The sequence below is a fragment of the Crocuta crocuta genome, unplaced genomic scaffold, assembly GCF_008692635.1.
Source record: "Crocuta crocuta isolate KB4526 unplaced genomic scaffold, BGI_CrCroc_1.0 scaffold127, whole genome shotgun sequence".
NCBI classification, from domain to species: domain Eukaryota; kingdom Metazoa; phylum Chordata; class Mammalia; order Carnivora; family Hyaenidae; genus Crocuta; species Crocuta crocuta.
In genome coordinates, this window is record NW_027532008.1 from 9,794,475 (window position 1) to 9,811,958 (window position 17,484).

The following is a 17,484-nucleotide window of genomic DNA, read 5'->3' on the forward strand; positions in this document are numbered from 1 at the left end:
CCCATTTTTGCTTGTTGGGAGGTGGTGGGCGGGAGGGCTGCTGTTTGCAGAGAGCCTACCCCATGCCAGGCGATGTGCGACCTCCCAGATTGACCTCCCAACCTTCCAGATTGTCCCAGTAAGGAAACCCAGGCCTGGGCAAATAGTCCCCCCCCACCTCGCCCCTTTATTAACCCTCAAGGGCTGTGAAGTCCGGAGGCAGCCAGCAGAGGGCGCACAAGGGCGCCCCTGCCTGGAGAATTGGGAACCCCTTTCCTGTGGACTCCTCGCCGCCCTGGGTGCTAGATAGAGGCCCACCTAGTCTTTCAGACGGAGGGTGGGCCTCGTGAGTGAGGCGGGAGGGAACCTCACATGCACTAGACTCCCTAAAAGGGCCATCACGCCCACCCTTACGGAGCTTATGAGGCCGGGTTGCATGAAACCCGTTTTGCAGGCAATACGCCTGGCGCTCGGGAGGGCTGTGGGCTGCCGGAGGTCACACAGCAAGTAAGTGGCCGGAGCAGAGGGCTCGGTGGGTCTTCAGAGGGAAGCCCGGAGGCCAGGGGAGGTGGGGAGGGGGAGGGTGCGGTCTTGTACTGGGGCAGCCGGATTCTCCCTGACTGCCTGAGCTGCTGGTTCCCAGAGGCTGCTGTGTGGGGCTAACCTGGGAGACAGCGGGGTGGGGGTGGGGGTTTGGGGAACAGGTGAGGGGTCTGCTCTGCCCTCACTCTGGGCTCCATCCTGGCAGCTGCTGACCAATGAACGTCTTGACGGCAGATGGGACTCCGCCCCCACTGTCACTGCCGCCTCCAATGTTGCTTCCACAGGCCAGGCCAGCTGCTATCACCCTCCCCACTCACACCCCCACAACAGCCACCAGCAGCTCCTGANGAGAGTCTTCTCCGGGCCCCTGGGCTTTCCCTGCTCTCCACCCCTGGATACACAGAAGGAGCAGGGGTCCAGGCACCCAGGATTGGGGCCTTGCCTTCTGCCCTCTGACAGCATGACTTGGATGTGTCAGTTCAACTTGTCGGGCCTCAGTGTCCTTACCTGTAAGTGGGGGAGACTAGGTTACTACACTATCTGAGGAGTTGCTCTGAAAATAATAATGGAGGACAGATAGGAGACTCTAACATGAAATGTAAAGTGGCATGCATCTGTCCAGGGGAGTACAAACGACCCTGATTATATAGGCTGCCCACCTTATCTCTCCTGAAGATTCCATTGCAAGAACAGCCTTGTGAAATCTCATGAAAAACCTCCTCTAGGTTTCCCCCCCAGGAATTCTGGGTATTCACTAAAACTTCCATCTATCCACCCATCCATCCATCCGTCCATCCATCCATCCATCCACTTATCTATCCATCTCCCCACCCACCCACCCATCCATCCATCCANACCTAGTGGCAACTCATGTGAACTTACCATCTACCCACCCAATATCTCCATCCACCCACCCATCCATCCATCCACTCATCCATCTGTCCATCCACTCACCCATGCACCCACCCATCCATGCATCCACTAATCCATCCATCCAACCATCCATCCATCCATCCATCCATCCATCCACTCATCCATGCATCCACTCTTCATCCATCATTTCATCATATCACACACATATCCACCCATCTATACCATCCATCCATCCATCCATCCATCCATCCATCCATCCATCCACACACCTACCCACAAACTTGCCATTCCACTCACCCACTCATTCATTCATCTGCTGTATACATCTAGTTCTTTATGGTACACCTAAACTTTGTTGATTACTGTGCTGGGCAATGCTGGGGCTATAACAATGAATATAACAGTAGCTGATATTTACTGAGTGCTTACTCTGTCACTATGCTAAGCACTGGATATGTGCTGCCTTATTTAATCTTCACCCAGAAAAGTATGAATTAATTCTTAAACAGGTGCTTACTGAGTAATATGTTAGGGATTGTTCTGAGCCTTGCACCATGTGAACAAGGCAGGTAGAGACTCTGTCCACACGGAATTTAAATTCCAGTGAGGGGTCCAGGGAATAAGGAAACACATAATATACCTGCAGGTTGAGCGAAATGTGATGCCAGAGAACAAAGGGAGGTAAGGAGCTGATGGGGCCAGGAGGGAGAGGCTGTTTAAGATATGGTGTTCAAGGAAGGACCTTCTGAGTAGAAGATCTGAACAGAGGCCTTAGTGACAGAGGGCTTAAGAATACCTGGGGCAAGATTATTCTAGGCAGAAAGGAAAGCCAGCGCAAAGTCAGAGATGGGCCTGGGCTGGGTGCATTCACAGAAGAGTGAAGCAGACCTGTGGCTGGAGCTGATAGAACAGAGGGGGGTAACGGATGGACACCACTGGGATTTGGTTTTAAATATAACAGCAGTTGTGCAGGGAAATGCACTCTTCAGAAGAACACAACTTGACGAATCCTAATGCGAACACCTGCGTAGCCACCGTCCCAATCAAACTCTAGAACATCGTCATCCCTCCGGAAGGTTCCTTTATGCCTCCTTCCACCACCCTCCATAGGTAAACACTGTTCTGACTTCTATCACTGGAGGCTTTTGTTAAACGTTCTAGAAGTTTATCGTACAAATGGAATCATGCAGTGTGTACCCCGTGCTGTCTGGCATGTTTCACACGGTATAATGCTCTTGAGCTCTGTCCATATGGTTGTGTATCACAGGAGTTCATTTGTATTGATGAGAAGTCGTTTATTGTATGACTATACCGCAGTTTTGTTCACCCATCTTCCTAATTCCAGACGTTCAGGTTACTTATGGTTTTTATTGTTGTTATCGTGAACATTCATGTCTAAATGTTTGTGGACGTAACATTTCCATTTGTCTTGGATAAACACTTAGGAGTGAAGTTACTAGGTCATAAAGTAAGAGTGTTTTCATCTTGGAAAGCAAGTGCTAATTGTCCAAGATGGTGCCGCTGTCTTCTATTTGCACCAGCGATGCATGAAGGCTCTGGTGGTTCTTTGTCCTTGTCAACATTTGACATCACCAGTTCTTTCAACGTTAGTGATTCTATTGCTGGTGCAACGGTACCTCCCTGAGGTCCTAGTGTTAATTTTCCTGACAATTAATGACATTATAAACCGTTTAATATGCATATTGGCCATTTGTATGTATTCTCTCTTTTTTTTTAATTGAGTTGTCTTACCATTCATGATCTGTAGTAGTTCTTTATATATTCTGCATACGAATCCTTTGTCATAAATCTGTATTGAGAGTATTTTTTCTCTGCCTGTCTATCTTCCTGAAGGTGCCTTCTTATGAGCAGAAGCTTTGAATTTTGATTCAGTCGAACTTACCAATTTTCAATTTTTCATTTGGTGCCTTTGTGACCTTTAAAAAAAAACTCCTTGCCTACCTCAGCGTCACAAAGCTGGATTCCTGTGTGTTGCTTTAGAAGCTTTATGATGTTGCATTTCATATTTAGGCCTGTGATTCATTTCAAATTAATTCTTGAGTGTATGTGAAGTAGGGGACTGGGGTCATTTTGCCCTTAAGCTTCTCCAGTTGCTCAAGGCTGTCTGTTAAAAAGACTTCTCTTTCCCCATTCAGCAGCCTTGGGGCCTTTGTCAAAAATCAATGGACTCTCTCTATGTGGGTCTATTTCTGGATTCTGTTCTGTTTTATTCATCTATTTGTCTACCATTGGAGGGGCTGGGGTGGGTGTGTGTATGTGTCAGGGTCTCATTTATATTTTAAGTAGCTCAATCAGGACGAAGAGCAGAGGTGGATGACAGCGGGAGCAGAAAGACCAGTCTGGAGGCTGCGAAATCCAGGTGGGGACGGGGTGGCCAGAGAGGAAGCCACCAGAAGGGGCAGACGTGGGGGTAGGTCCTGAGGCTGAGCTACCGGGGCTCGATGCTGCCTTAGATGCGGAGCATGAGGGAAGAGCAAGAAAAGCGGGTGACTCCGAGGGCTCAAGCTCCATCAATGGGAAGAACATAGTTGCCATCTACCCAGATGGATTCTGGGGCCCCTGGGCATCTGTCTTCTTGTGGGGAGCAGAGTCTGAGCCAGGGAGGACACCCGACGGAGGGAGGAGCAGCGATCGTGGCAGGCATGCTGATCCTCGTTGGCCTGACCTTCAAAGCCCTGATCCGATGATTGGATTCTGTGCCCTGAGGTCACCTGCCCCTCCACTCCCTCGGGACCCTCCAGCACCTGGTGCTCTCCACGGGCCCCGGCCCCGGCAGGTGAGCTATAGAGCACAGAGGTGAAGAATGTGGGCCTGGGGTCGGACCTGGCTGGCTGACCTACGGAGAGCGACTCCAAGCCTGACTCCAGTCACTAATGACAACGTCTCTCGCTCCCCATAGGCTCACTGCCCAGGCGCAAGGAGAACTTGTAAGGAAATCACCTTGCAGAGAGCCTGCCTCCTGATAGTTATGCGGTTACAATTATTCTCCCCATTCAACACGTCAGAAAACTGAGGCTCAGGGACCTGAGGCCTGAGATTGCACTAACAGACAGCAGCCAAGGTTGGATGGGAAGCCAGGCCAGGGGTCTCTATCATCCCCCCGATTTGGCGCCTGTGTCTTGGCAGCCCTGCTGGGTCGCCCACTCCCCACTTCCCTGGGGTGCACACACACGCCCGTGCGTGCCCACTGCCTGCGATCGGGCCTTGCCCTTGCTCTGATGAGGGGGGGGTGGGGTACACGCCACCGTGGCTCCAGTCAAGGGAACCGGCTGGGATCAGGGACGGGGCAGGCAAGTCTTTAATCTGGCTTGGGGCGGGGGTGGGCAAGGGGGCGGGGTGGCCGGGGGCAGCCCCCTCGTCACTGTGAAGTGAGCCCTGAGCTGCTCGCTCACCTTTCTGGCTGCTCTTTCCTGGTCTCAGTGGGGGTGGGGCAGGCCACCGTCCCAGGGAAGCTGTGGCTTGGGCAAGAGGGGCAGGGGACGGCTTTCCTGGGGGACGCAGCCCAGTGAAGGGCTGGGGCTGCTCTCCCCGCCTGGAGCACGTCGTATCCTGAGGTCTGAATTCGACAGAGAACAATGGGAAGCGCAGAGGGTCCAGAGAGGGTGGTAGTGGGCAGGCTGTGGGTTGATGAGGTCCCAGCACTGAGCACAGGGCCTGGCTGTAGGGGGTGCTCCTGAGGTCTCTAAGCAGGGACAAGCAAGAGTCAGGGGCAGATGCCGTGACAATGCGGCTCGACGAGAGGCAAGGAGCAGGACTCTGGGGCCACACCATCCACCTTTGATCCTCTTCTGCATAATTACGTGTTCGGCAAACTTCTCCGACTCTCCATATTTCTGATACTGATTGCCCAAATTCCCCTGATTTCTAGCGTTCCTGACCCGTCCAGCAAGCTCCTCTGACCTTCTGTAACCTCCCACATCCCCCAGTCCAGCTCAGCAAACCTCCTTAGGAACCGAGCTCTGATCTCTGTGCCTGCCCCTGACGCCCGTCTGCCCCGCCTCCTCCCCACATCCGTGCCGCCCGCAACCCAAGGACCCAGTTCCGAGGCTCCCCACCACCCAGCCCTGCAGGGGGCCTGAGAGCGGCACCTGTCAAGTCTTACCCAGCGTGACCTCTGCCTGCATGGGCATCGACAGTGCTGGGTGCTTGACCTCACAGCTGAAGAGGGCGTCGTTGTCCATCTGCGGGTTGAGCGTCCAGGTGAGCAGGGCACGGACCTCCACGGTGCCGTCACTGCCCGGCGAGTGGCTGTGGCGCAGGAAGTAGATGGGCTCGGCGCTGTGGACCCAGCGCGGGAACTCGCGGCTCACCACCGTCTCTGGGATGTTCTCGGTGGTCGGCTGGAGGAGGATGCCGGGATCTGGGGTGAGGCCGCGGGCGGGGCGCTCTGTGTAGGGACGCCCGCCCCGGTTCTCGGTGTCCAGCAGGGACAATGACCTCTGCATCTTGGTGTCATCCAGGTCGCGGTGCAGGAGGCTGCGGAAAGGCCTGCTGTCCTGGAAGGGGCCAGAGCTTGCCTCCAGCGGCTCCGACAGGGGCACTGTGTCGATGGGTTCTCCGTCTCGTTTGAAATAAACCTGAGATTACAAGGAGGGGGCGCGAAAGATTTCAGGACCTGCGAGTGGGATCTCGGAGGCACTGGCCACTTCTCCCAGGGCCTCCTCCTCCTTCCGGATGGATTCTCCCTCATTCCTTTCCCTCCAGCACCCCAAGTACTCTGAGCCAGCTCAGGTCAAGGGGGACACACAGCCCCTAGCGGCAGATGCTGAGCCCACCTCCGTCTTTACCAGCAGGAGAGCCTCTTTGAGCCCGTTTCCTTACCTGTAAGGGGGAATAAGGCCTGTCGGATGCTTAAATGTAACAATGTACTGAAATAGGGGCCCAGGGTGCAGCCACCTGGGCTGCGAGGGAGAGGTCTGTGCCCACCTGGGGGCAGCATGTGGGTGAGGCAGAAGGTGGGCGGGCACCCGAGAGTAAGTGAGCCACCCGAAGAAGAATGAAGAGGAAGGGATCTCCGCGGGCACATTTTGGAGGTTTGTAACCGGAAGGAAGGAAACAGGTGCATGTGTGGGAGGGAGCGAAGCGTGGGGATGGGGCGAAAGCAAACGCCTTCTCGCTTTTTCTGCTAATGGGGAATCCAAGTTTTGAGAGGCGGCATTTAATGTAGTTTGCTGTCTTTTATTTTGGTACATGCGCCCAGAGGCCTGTGGGGATTGGGTGTATTTTTTAATAAATCAGATCAATAAATCGATGGGAGACAGGGAGAGAGGAGGGCAGGAAGCAGCTTTCTCAGGATGCTGGTGTAGGGGAGGGGAGGGAGGAGGATGTGGGGGAGGAGAGGAGGGAGGCTGTGGGGAGAGGGGGAGGCAGGGGAGGGGGATGAAATGTGAGAACCAGAGAATCTGTCAGAGTTTATAGCTCCAGCGAAGGATCTCATATGCACATAATAGCCTGCTTTGGGTTTTTCTTTCTTTCTTTCTTTTGAAAAGTGCTTCAAAAGCAGGTTTGTAATTTATACCAAAGAATTCTTTTAAGTTCTGATGTCCCAGGCAAAGGTAAGATGCCTGGAATGTGGGGAATTAAGGATCGTGTGTGTGTGTGTGTGTGTGTGTGTGTGTGTGTGTAGAGAAAGAGAGAAAGAAATGTCTTTTACATATATATATGAATATTGGATATTTTACTGCCATATCTTAAACGGCAGGAGCAGGCAGGGGTGGGGGCCGGAGTCTTCCCACAGCCCCAGGGCGGTGAGGAGACTTTGTGTCCTCTGGAAAGGAAGTTGTTCTTTGGAGAAGAAGACCAGCTTGTCTGATTTTCGAGAGGCCAGACCTCTTTACTGGCTCCAAAGGGGGAAACTTGGGGACCATTTCCTGCTCTCACCAATCGCTGGGTTCAAGTTGCCTTTTTATCTGCCTGTCTCCTTGGGCCTATGAGGTATGGGTGCAGGGAGATGGGCCTTACCAAAGGCTCATCTCAGCACCCCTGTCTCCTGCCCCACCTAAGTGCACCTGCTTACTACTGACCCATTCCTGTGCACACCTGCCCGCTGCCCACCCGTGCCTGTGCGCACCTGCCCGCTGCCCCACCCGTGCCTGTGCGCACCTGCCCGCTGTACACCCGTGCCTGTGCGCACCTGCCCGCTGCCCACACGTGCCTGTGCGCACCTGCCCGCTGCCCATCCGTGCCTGTGCGCACCTGCCTAGTGCCCACCCGTGCCTGTGTGCACCTGCCCGCTGCCCCACCTGTGCCTGTATGCACCTGCCTAGTGCCCACCTGTGCTTGTGTACACCTGCCCGCTGCCCCACCTGTGCCTGTGTACACCTGTTTACTGCCCAACCTGTGCCTGTGTGCACCTGCCCACTGCCCTGTATTGGGTTTCTCTGCACCTGTTGACTGCCCTGTCCTGAGAAGCTAGGTTTATCTGGGCCTAGGTCCTGGGGTGAGACTGGCATCGGTCCCCAGGTAACCCCAACGCATCATGCCTGTGAGACAGTCAGGGTCTGGAATACCTGTCTCCCCACCTTGAACTCTAACCCTACCTATCCTCCACTCCAGCCCCAGCCCCTCACTAATCCTAGTGATAACATGAAACTCACAGGGTCAAGGGTATTATATAGTTATCTTGGAGGGGGCCTTAACAGTATGTAGCTCATGGGTTCCACACAGCTGCTTCAGGGGTCGATAAGGGCATCTTGACCTTCCTTCAGTCTTAAACGTTTTATACACGGGACTTTGTGTATTTCATTTAGACCAAACAGGTCCCATTGCTTCTAAAAAAAAAGCTGAAAATTTCAATGTTGTCCACTCCCTGAGCCTCCTCGCAGAAACTGAGAAGCAGAGGGGAATCTTTCTGGCTCAGGGCAGGGCAGGGGCTAGAACCCGGTTGTCCGTGTTAGTGCCCTTGAGGTGGCCACAACAAGTCATGAGCTGGGCTGGCAGACTTTAAAGCACTTAGGCTGGGCCGGAGTTGGTCCAAAAGGGATTCTGTCTCTTACCTTCCTTCTGTCCTTCTTCCCTCCCTCCCTCCACAGTGGATTTGGAGCTGGAGGGCATGAACTTGAGTCCCACATCCATCAAGAACATTGTGGGTGACTCTGGACACATCCCTTCCCCTCTCTGGGCCCCGTTTGTCTCCATCCTGCTCAATACGTGGGGCAGGGCTGTGCTTGATGCCGGGCTTCCCTAAGGACCCACGGCGCAGTTCTGGGACCCCAGGGTCCAGGAAGTGAGGTTGTCTGGGCTGGGATCTTGGGAGCAAGACAGACACATGACGCCTGGGCGAGTCAGATGACTAGATGGCATCAGACCGAGGCAGATGGCTCAGGGCTAACTTATGGGGCCCCTGCCCCCTCCCCTTTATTCTGCAGAGTGGACACCACGTGACACCCTGTGGGCCAAGCAGCGAGACTAGCCACAGAGCCACAGAGCAGGGCGGCCCGGCAAGGACTGAGGAGGAAGCGGGCACTCCAGACATACTCACCACGGGCGCTGGCTTCCCTCCGGACACAATGCAGACCAGCGTGAAGTTCTGGGCTTGGTAGCGGCTGAAGGGGGCGGGCATGTCCGCGGCCACCACTTCGATGGAGGTGGGGGGGGCTGCCCAAGAGGAAAGCACAGCAGGACAAAGGTTTAATGGAAGATTCAGGAAGAGATCACGGATGGCCTAAGCTGGGCCAGGTCCCAGGCTGGGTGCTGGGAGCACGAAGGGGAGGGGCGGTGCATGACTCCGGAAGGTGCGGCCGGCATCAACCATGGTCAGAACGATGTCCCTGCCGGGCACACAGATGAGGGCTCTGCCTCATGGGGCCCATAGCCTGCTGGGGAAGGAGGCGGGCATTAATCAAGAGACCATACAATTAAACATGCGAAGCGCATCAGATACCAGGAGATATATCAGGTGTAAAGGGGCCCCTGCCCACGTATGAGGAAGTGATGCTGTGCTGTGACCTGAGGAGGCAACAGAAGGTGAAAGACAAGTGTGGCACGTGGAGGGAACAGCACATGTAAAGGTCTGGAGCATGTCAGCCAAGGGTAGGTGACAGTGGGAGGGAGGCCACGGAGGGGGAGGGCAAGGAGCTGGGGAGGGGGGGGGCGGAGGCGGTGCCCAGGGGGCCTGAGAGGTGTGCAGGGCGCCAGGCAGACCCACTGACGGCAAGTTACCGCTTGCAGTGATGTGCTGGGGCCGGTTCCTACCAGCTCAGGAGCCCCAGATGTGCCATTTTCAGGACTGCTCTGGTGGCCTGAAATCGGCCACAATAGGCAGCTTTGCACCACGGAAACTGGCCGCCGCCACAAATCAGGGCTTTTTGTGTGTTCTCTTCTCTGCCCCAGCCCCCAGAGGCGGGTTCCCAGCATCACTGGTTATGAGTTTTCTTCTTTGTCCTGAGAGCAGTGGGGAGCCATTGAAGGTTTAAAGCAAGAGAGGCGACATGATCAGAGTTGCATTTTGGAGGCCGAAAACACAGAGTGTGACCCAGGCTAGACAGGCTGTCCCTTTAGAGCAGGGTGAGGGCAATAGAGAGTGGGTGACTTGGAGAGATATTTAGAGCCAAGAGCTGCCTCCTTCCTTTCTTTCCGGAGGTTGGCGTAGTTTGGCTGGTCCCGCCTCCCCCTGGCTCTCTGTGCTCTGCTCACCGGCCACCACTGGCTGGTGTGACAAAGCCAGGGCTCCTGGGCACTGTGGGGTATTGGAAAGGACACACGTGGAGTCATTGGGAATTCCTGGGTCCAAATCCCAGCCAGGTCACCAAACCTTCATGTCCTGGGGCAAGATACCAAAGCTCTGAGCCTTAGTTCCCCAATCCTCTAACTGGTTATAAAACTCGGCAGATGTATGTGAGGAAGGGTCAGCAACTAAATGTGAGAGGGCTTAGCACATGGTAGCACATGCTATTCTTTCTAAAATATTTTTTTAAAATATTTATTTTTGAGAGAGAAATCGAGAGAGCAGGGGAGGGGTAGAGAGAGAGACACACAGAATCCAAGGCAGGCTCCAGTTTCTGAGCTGTCAGCACAGAGCCTGACGCGGGACTCGAACTCATGAACCACGAGGTCATGACCTGAGCCGAAGCTGGACGCTTAACTGACTGAGCCACCCAGGCACCCCAGGAATCTGCTATCCTTAGGATTCCCATTATTATTTCCCCAGCCCCCTTGCTTTCAGTAGGACGGGAGCCAGGATCTGAGAACTTCACTGAGGAAGGCTGTCCATTTTGGCTTCAACAGCCTTGGGTCAAGTGCGGGTGGGTGGGGGTGGCTTGATGAAAATGAAGAGCCGCAAGCCTTTCCTTCCTGCAGGGGGTTTTCACCCCAGTTAAGTTTAATTAAGCTCAACAAACATTTCCTGACACCTACTAGGTGCCGGGCATGGCGCCAGGCGCCCGCTGTAGGCGCCCTGTGATAAAACAGACACAGAGACGAGAGGTGCTCACAGGCTGGGGGGTGGGGGTGACAGCCGCCTGGCAACTCTATTTTAAGGCCTCGTGAAAGGAAGCCAGGTATGAGCCATTCATTCGTTCAGGCAGCCACCACGTGCTGTGCTATTGGCAAGGGAAGCGGAATGAACAGGAAACAATGGGAGAACAATGGATGCAGAATTGTAATTAAGTGTAAGATTGTATAAAGCAGATGGTAAGTGGGGTAGGAATTCGGAGAGGGGAAATATACACCGGAACACTTCAATTACCCAGAAGCCCCAGGTTCTGCGATCGAGCTTTTCTAAGACTCCAGGGAAACACCGGAGGCCCCACAGCAAGAACCAAGGATGGAGCCGGGAGCTGTGCTCAGCCCTCAGTGTGGGTGAGTTCATTTACTCCTCCCCATCCGTGTGTCTTTATTCCCATTTTACAGATGGGAAATGGAAGAGGTGCAGGGAACCGCCCGGGGTTCACAGAGTCGGGATCTGAACCTGAGCACCCCGACTCCAGAGCCCCAGCTCTGACGGGAGGCTCTGTGCCACCTTGGTCTGTGGGAAGAAGAAAAGAGAGCTCGTTTCTCTTGGTGCCTTGAGCCCCAAGCGTATACACATCTGAGCCACGAGGAACACTCGTGTCCCCGGCACATCTCAGCTTTCAGGGATGCCTTGAAATCCAGGTCCCTTGGGAGCTGTCCTGCGGGTGACTCTACTTACCTCGGCTACCCCGGAGATGAAGGGACCATGCCAATTAGCTAGAGCTCTGGCATAAAACTCTGCCACCGCTCGTGGTGGTATGTGTGCAGAGGTTAAGGGTACCCTCCAAGAATCCTCCAGGCTCAGAAATGGCAGGAGGCACCTTCGATATCACTCATTCTTTCTCACTTTCATTGACACCCTTAGAACCTTCCTTGATTAGGCTGCTTTGAGGAGCAGATGAGGTGATACCTACGAGATGCCCGGTGATTTGGTCTAGCAGTTTTCGTTATTTTTTGCATTGCTAGTATCAGGAGGTAGGACAGGACAGTGGTTAAAACTGTGGGCTGTAAATCAGGCTACCTAGATTTCAAATACCAGTGGTACTGCTTACTGGCTGTGTGACCTTGGGAAGTTACCTGACCTCTCTGAACCTCAATTTCCTCCTCCACAAAATGGGATTACAGGGTACCTGTGATGATTCAGTGAAATAGTGCCTGAAAGGTGTTTTGAAAGTGCACCCTGTACACGTCACTTGCATTTATTAGCAGGATTAGTTACTAACATTCTTTCTGGAGGCTCCTTGCTACTGGGCAGGAGAATTAAAAGTCTCTGCCTTTGGAGGCATTCACAGGTTAGTGAGAAGACCAGGAGATGCCATGGACTGGCACCTTCCAAAGCAGAAGTCACCCCATGTGGCTGTTGTGCACTTGAAATGTGGCTGTTTTGAGTCTCTGTGCACCGTTAAGTGTAGAATACACACTGAAATTGGAAACCATTTTAAAAAGAATGTCAAAGTTATCACTAATATTTTATATTGGTTATCTGTTGCAACTATATTTGGGCTTTATTGGACTTAATATATTATTAAAATTAATTCACCTTGAAATACTTTTCTCAATGTGGTGGTTAGAAAACTTATAATTACAGGGGCGCCTGGGTGGCTCAGTCAGTTAAGCGTCTGACTTCAGCTCAGGTCATGATCTCGGTTCGTGGGTTTGAGCCCCACGTCGGGCTCTGTGCTGACAGCTCAGAGCCTGGAACCTGTTTTGGATTCTGTGTCTCCCTCTCTCTCTGCCCCTCCTCTGCTCACACTCCGTCTCTCTCAAAAATAAACATAAAAAAATTAAAAAGGAGAAGAAAACTTATAATTACATATGGGGCTTGCATGATGTCCAGCTGGTGTTGGACATCACTGGTCTAGACCTTCCATTTTACAGGTAAGCAAACTGAGGTCAGAGAGGGGAGATTTGCCTACAGTTACATTTTAAGTCAGTGGCAGAGCCTAGCCTGGCACCCAGGACTTCCAAATCCCAGCCAGCGTTCTTTGCAGAGCATGGGCGCCCCGACCCAAAACACACACGCGCGTGCACGCACACACACGCACCTCTGTGCTCGCACACATCCCCATTCCAGAGATCTGCACACACGTCACGCACGCCGCCCACGCAGGCTCTGATTGGGAGATGTGTTCCTGTCCCTCGTTATATTTCTGAGCAGGTGTTAGCAATGTGTACAGTTAATCAAGCTCATAAAACAATAACAGATTTCAGCTGTGTGGACCCTGACACGGCAGAGCGGCTAATATCAGTGTGGACAGCCCAGGCTCCCCACCCTCTCCCATCAACATATTCCTCAGTCACTGTGTCCTAAGAAAATGTCACTCTGCATCTCGCCTCCTGTCTTCTGGTGGAGGGCTCTGAGGGTGGGCAGTCAGCGGGCTGTCTACACCCGGGAGGCCCTGGCTGCTTACCGATGCTTCCTCCACGCATCACATCACCCTCTCCCCCTCACTCCTCCCCTTCCTGTCTTTCTGCAAGGACTCCTTCCCCAGCTGGATCTTCGTCCCCGCCCCCCTCTCCACCCCCACCCCTTGTCTACTCCCTTCCCCTTCCCATCCTCCCCTCAGCACTCATTTCTGTCTCCACTCCTTCCCAAACCCGAACCCCATCTCCACGCTCATCTCCACACTTGTCCCTCTTAACAATCTCTGACCAAGGTCAAAGCAAGAAGCCTCCCATGTGCCCCGTGCCTGGGATCGATCCCCTGGCCCTGAGAGCAGTGTCTGGTCAAAGGCAGACGGCCGGCCGCAGGCACGAGCATAAATTCCACGCAGCTTCCTGGGCAAGACTAATCCCGAGTTCCAAGCTGGCTCTGGGACCAGCGGGTTAAAGCAGGCTGCCCGGCTGTGACCACATGGCATAGAATGGTCCGGAATCCACCGAGATCCCCGGCTCAGCAGCATCTCCCTGACTCTTCTGTGACAGTGTCTGATGCACCCACCAGGAGCGTCTCACTCCTGTGGATCCTGAGGGTGCTTCTCCAGAGGTGTCTGTGCTGGTGCTCTCGGGGGGGAGGGGGAGGGGGGAGCACCCACCTGCACCATTTACCCTGAAGGAGGCTCCTCAGGTGAAGAGGCACCGAGCAGGCATATTCGGGTTGGATGAATGTAGCGGTGGAGGTAGTAAGAGCCTGGATATGGGCAGAGCTTCAGGATTTAGAAGCCACTTCCGGACACCTTAGCACACGGCGGACCCTGGGCAGTAGGAAGCCTGTCGGCTCTACATGTCCGGGGTCACACAGAGACCACCACCACAAAACCCCCCCTGAACCCCCTGTCCCCAGGTCAAGCCAGTCAACGTCCTGGTTTTGTTTGACTTTGTCTTAAGCACAGAGGGTTGCTGCTGGAGGTTTCTTGGACTGATTCTGTACAGCATCGGGAAAGGTAAAGTGGCTGCCCGTCCGTCTCAGCGGCCCCCACAGCCGACCTCTGCTGCCTCCGGTCCACGGCCATCCAGGGAGGCAGGGGATTCAGTTATTTTACCCTTGACAGTTAACATCGACACAGCTAAGTAATGGTCTGGTGATCAGTTTTATGAAATTAACTCTGAAATATTGCCTGTCTTTATCTTGAAAGCAGAGCTTTGTTTTGGTCATCGTAACTCACTTTGGGGCTGATGTGATCGTTCTCCGCTCTGTAAATCATCTTGTGGCCTTTGAAATCTGGGAACACAAACCTGTCCTTATACCAACCCCAGCAGGCCTGTGTCTAACTGCATCTTCTAGAGTTCAGCTCCCTCCCCGCCCGTGGGGTCCTCTCCAGCTCCTGCTGGGGTCCCGGCTCTGAGAGGGAGTCACACCAAGGGTCCAGTGCAGGCCCTGCTGCCAACATCGCATGGGCCCACGGGCAAGTCAACTGACCCACCGGGTGTCAGTTTTCCCATCTATAAAATGGACTCAATAAAACATACCCTGCCAACGTTTCTGCTTCCCGGACTTTTGAGAGGAGGAGCAAACGAGAAAAGGGACATAAACCTTCTATAAGCTGCACAAGCATTAGACATTACCCCTTTGATGGCCCACACCCCTCCCTGAGCTGAGAGAATTTCTTTCCCTTCCAGGAGTGGCCATTGTCTGGAGGAAGGGCTAATCTCTCCGGTTCCCTGGCTACCACTGTGTGACAGTGCTGAGCACAGCCCTGCTCTGAATGTCATGTATCATAGGGTGGTAATCAATTAGATGTGGGGAGGGGTGGGGGAGGAAAAAGACAAGTTCAAAATTATATTATTTGCAAAAAATCCATTCTTTGTTCTCAGCATGCCTGCTCTATTGACTGCCTTCCCTTCAATCAGCAACCAGTCATTATACCGTATTTCAAGGAAAAAGAAAGCCACCCTCTTAATATCAAAGTGTCTGTGCATGAATATAAATGTCCCTGCACGTTCTGTATTTTTAATTTCGTCCTTTTTTTGGGGTGGGGGTGGAGGGCTCCCATCTCAGTTTCTTTCCATCCTCTCCACCGGTTTCTCTGGCTTCTACAAGACGCCGCTCGAAGGAGCACCTCCTCCAGGCAGCCACCCTGGTTCACACTGAGCCGCCCAAGCTTCCTTCTGTACCTCGCTGACCTCCTCGGTGCCCGGCTCAAAGGGACTCCTCTGCTGGTTAACTCTGCCCCATCCGTGAGGGCTGGCCTTAGGTACTGCCCCCTAGGCAGCCTTCTAGAACCGTGCCGGACCCTGTTAGGGCTTATCCTCTGGACTCCTGGAGCACTGCCCCCTTGTCATTCTCACAGGTTCCTGTCATTCTGTCCCGTTTCTCCAGGAGACCGTGCTCCCTGAAGTCTGGAGCTTTGTCTTTTGTCTACCTAACCTCGGAGCCAGTGCAGGCCTGTGGCACAGGAGTTCAAGTTCAATTCCTGTCTCGTTCCTTCCTTCCTTCCTTCGTTTCTCCCAGCCCAGGCAAGCACACAGCCTGTTTGTGGAAGGGACCTCACGAGACCCTGGAATGCTGTGGGCCCTGCCTTGCTTTGACCAAGGCCACCTTCCCCGCCACCATGCTCCAAACACGCTGAGAATTTGGGGTGAGGTCAATGAACACCCCAAGCTCCTTCTGACCCCGGGGGCCTCTGCATATGTTGCTGCCTTCCACTCAGCTGTTTGAACGGCTGAGTCTTCCTCATCTCTCAAGTATGGGCTCAATTGTCACCTCCCAATCTAAGCTGGGTCCCCCATTTATTCTCTGTCACAGCACACTGCCATTTCTTCTCAAAACACATCATTATTCTTAGTTCTTTCATATATCNAATGCAAGCACCGTGAGGTGCTTCTTGTCTGTGGTCATGTCCCAAGGTCACACGTCCCAAGGGCCGGACACACAAGGATTTGCTCAACAAACATTTGTCGAATGAATGAATGAATGAATGAACGGGTTGGGGGAGGGGCCCCTCCCAGCCCCATTTGGAAGGGCTGAAGTCTCTGGCCCCACCCAAGGCCCTCCCCCCTGGCAGAAACCTAAGGAAGAGGCAGACCCCGCCAGAAGGAGGGGGATCCCAGCAGGAAAAGGAGAGGGGAAAAGCACAACTCTCTGGTTTATGGGAAAATTAAATATTGAACTGAGTAGTAATAGCAGCCAAGGGAAAAAAAAGACCTAACAAAGAGCCACCGACGGTGACAAGGCAGATAAACTCCCCGTCTGTGCTTCCAATGGGCTGCGGGNCGGGGGGGGGGGGGGGCTCTGTTGTCTGGCGGCTCTTCAGCCCCGCCCACGGCCCCCTCCACCTTGACTGTGGGTAGACACCTGCCCTGACGCAACTGATGGATGGGGTCTAGCTCATTGCCAGTGTGGGTGGGCACTGCCCGGGACCCTTCCTGCCCAGACACGGGGGCCTTTCTGAGCAGACGGGGTCACGAGGGACCTGCCCGCAGCATAATCCATGCCCCCCTCCCCTGGCCCGCAGCACCCGCTCACCTGCCTCGCCCCGCCCCCGACAGCTGCCGTGCTCCCGCAGCACAGATAAAATTAACAGCCCCAGTTGGAGTGCTCTGGCTGACTGCTCTGGGGGAGCAGGGGGGCGGGGGGTGCAGCATGTGAGGCGGAGACTCGGTGAGGCTGGGAAGAGCGGGATCCAACTCGGGTTACCGCTGATGGAGAATAAAATCCTGCACGCGCGCGGGCACACACGCTCGAAGGGGTTAGGGGGGGTGCAGGCCATAGGTTCTAGTGTTGGATCTGGACTCGTGCTCTGGTGCAGAACCATCCACGACATGCTTAACCCGGAGGCTCTCAGAGCGCGTGCCCTGGACCGGCAGCATCAGCCGAACCCGGAACTTGTAAACTGCAAATTCCTGAGCCCCCTGCCAGACGGCTGAAACAGAACCCCGAGGCTGGGTGGGGTTCGGGCATCTGGGTTTGAAGAAGCCTTCCAGGAGATTCTAATGCAAATTCAGGGTGAGAACCTGACTGCATTAGACTCTTTCGAGCCCCCGGTCTGCTCATCTCTAACGGGTAATAAGACCCACTGGGTGGGGGTGTTCTGTCCACAGTAGGTGCTCAGTGAACAGGGACAATTATCATCGGCTGGAACAGCAAGACCCAGGGGGAATTCGAGAACCTCTATTCAGCTCTTCGTGGCCCCAGGAGCCAGGGCAAGGGTAGAACTCTCTGAAGACTCCGGCTCCTTG

The 17,484-nt window shown here is 54.1% G+C and overlaps 1 protein-coding gene across 1 annotated transcript in view; it reads right to left on the reverse strand.

The window, feature by feature from the left end:
• The window catches only part of IGSF21 (immunoglobin superfamily member 21), a 140,202-nt gene that overhangs the window by 3,828 nt on the left and 118,890 nt on the right, over positions 1 to 17,484 (reverse strand). The window contains exons 7-8 of the mRNA XM_077775560.1: positions 8,897 to 9,012; positions 5,519 to 5,993 (exon numbers count right to left, since the gene is read on the reverse strand). Coding sequence (XP_077631686.1) covers positions 5,519 to 5,993; positions 8,897 to 9,012 — 591 coding nt within the window. The remainder of the gene's footprint in view (positions 1 to 5,518; positions 5,994 to 8,896; positions 9,013 to 17,484) is intronic.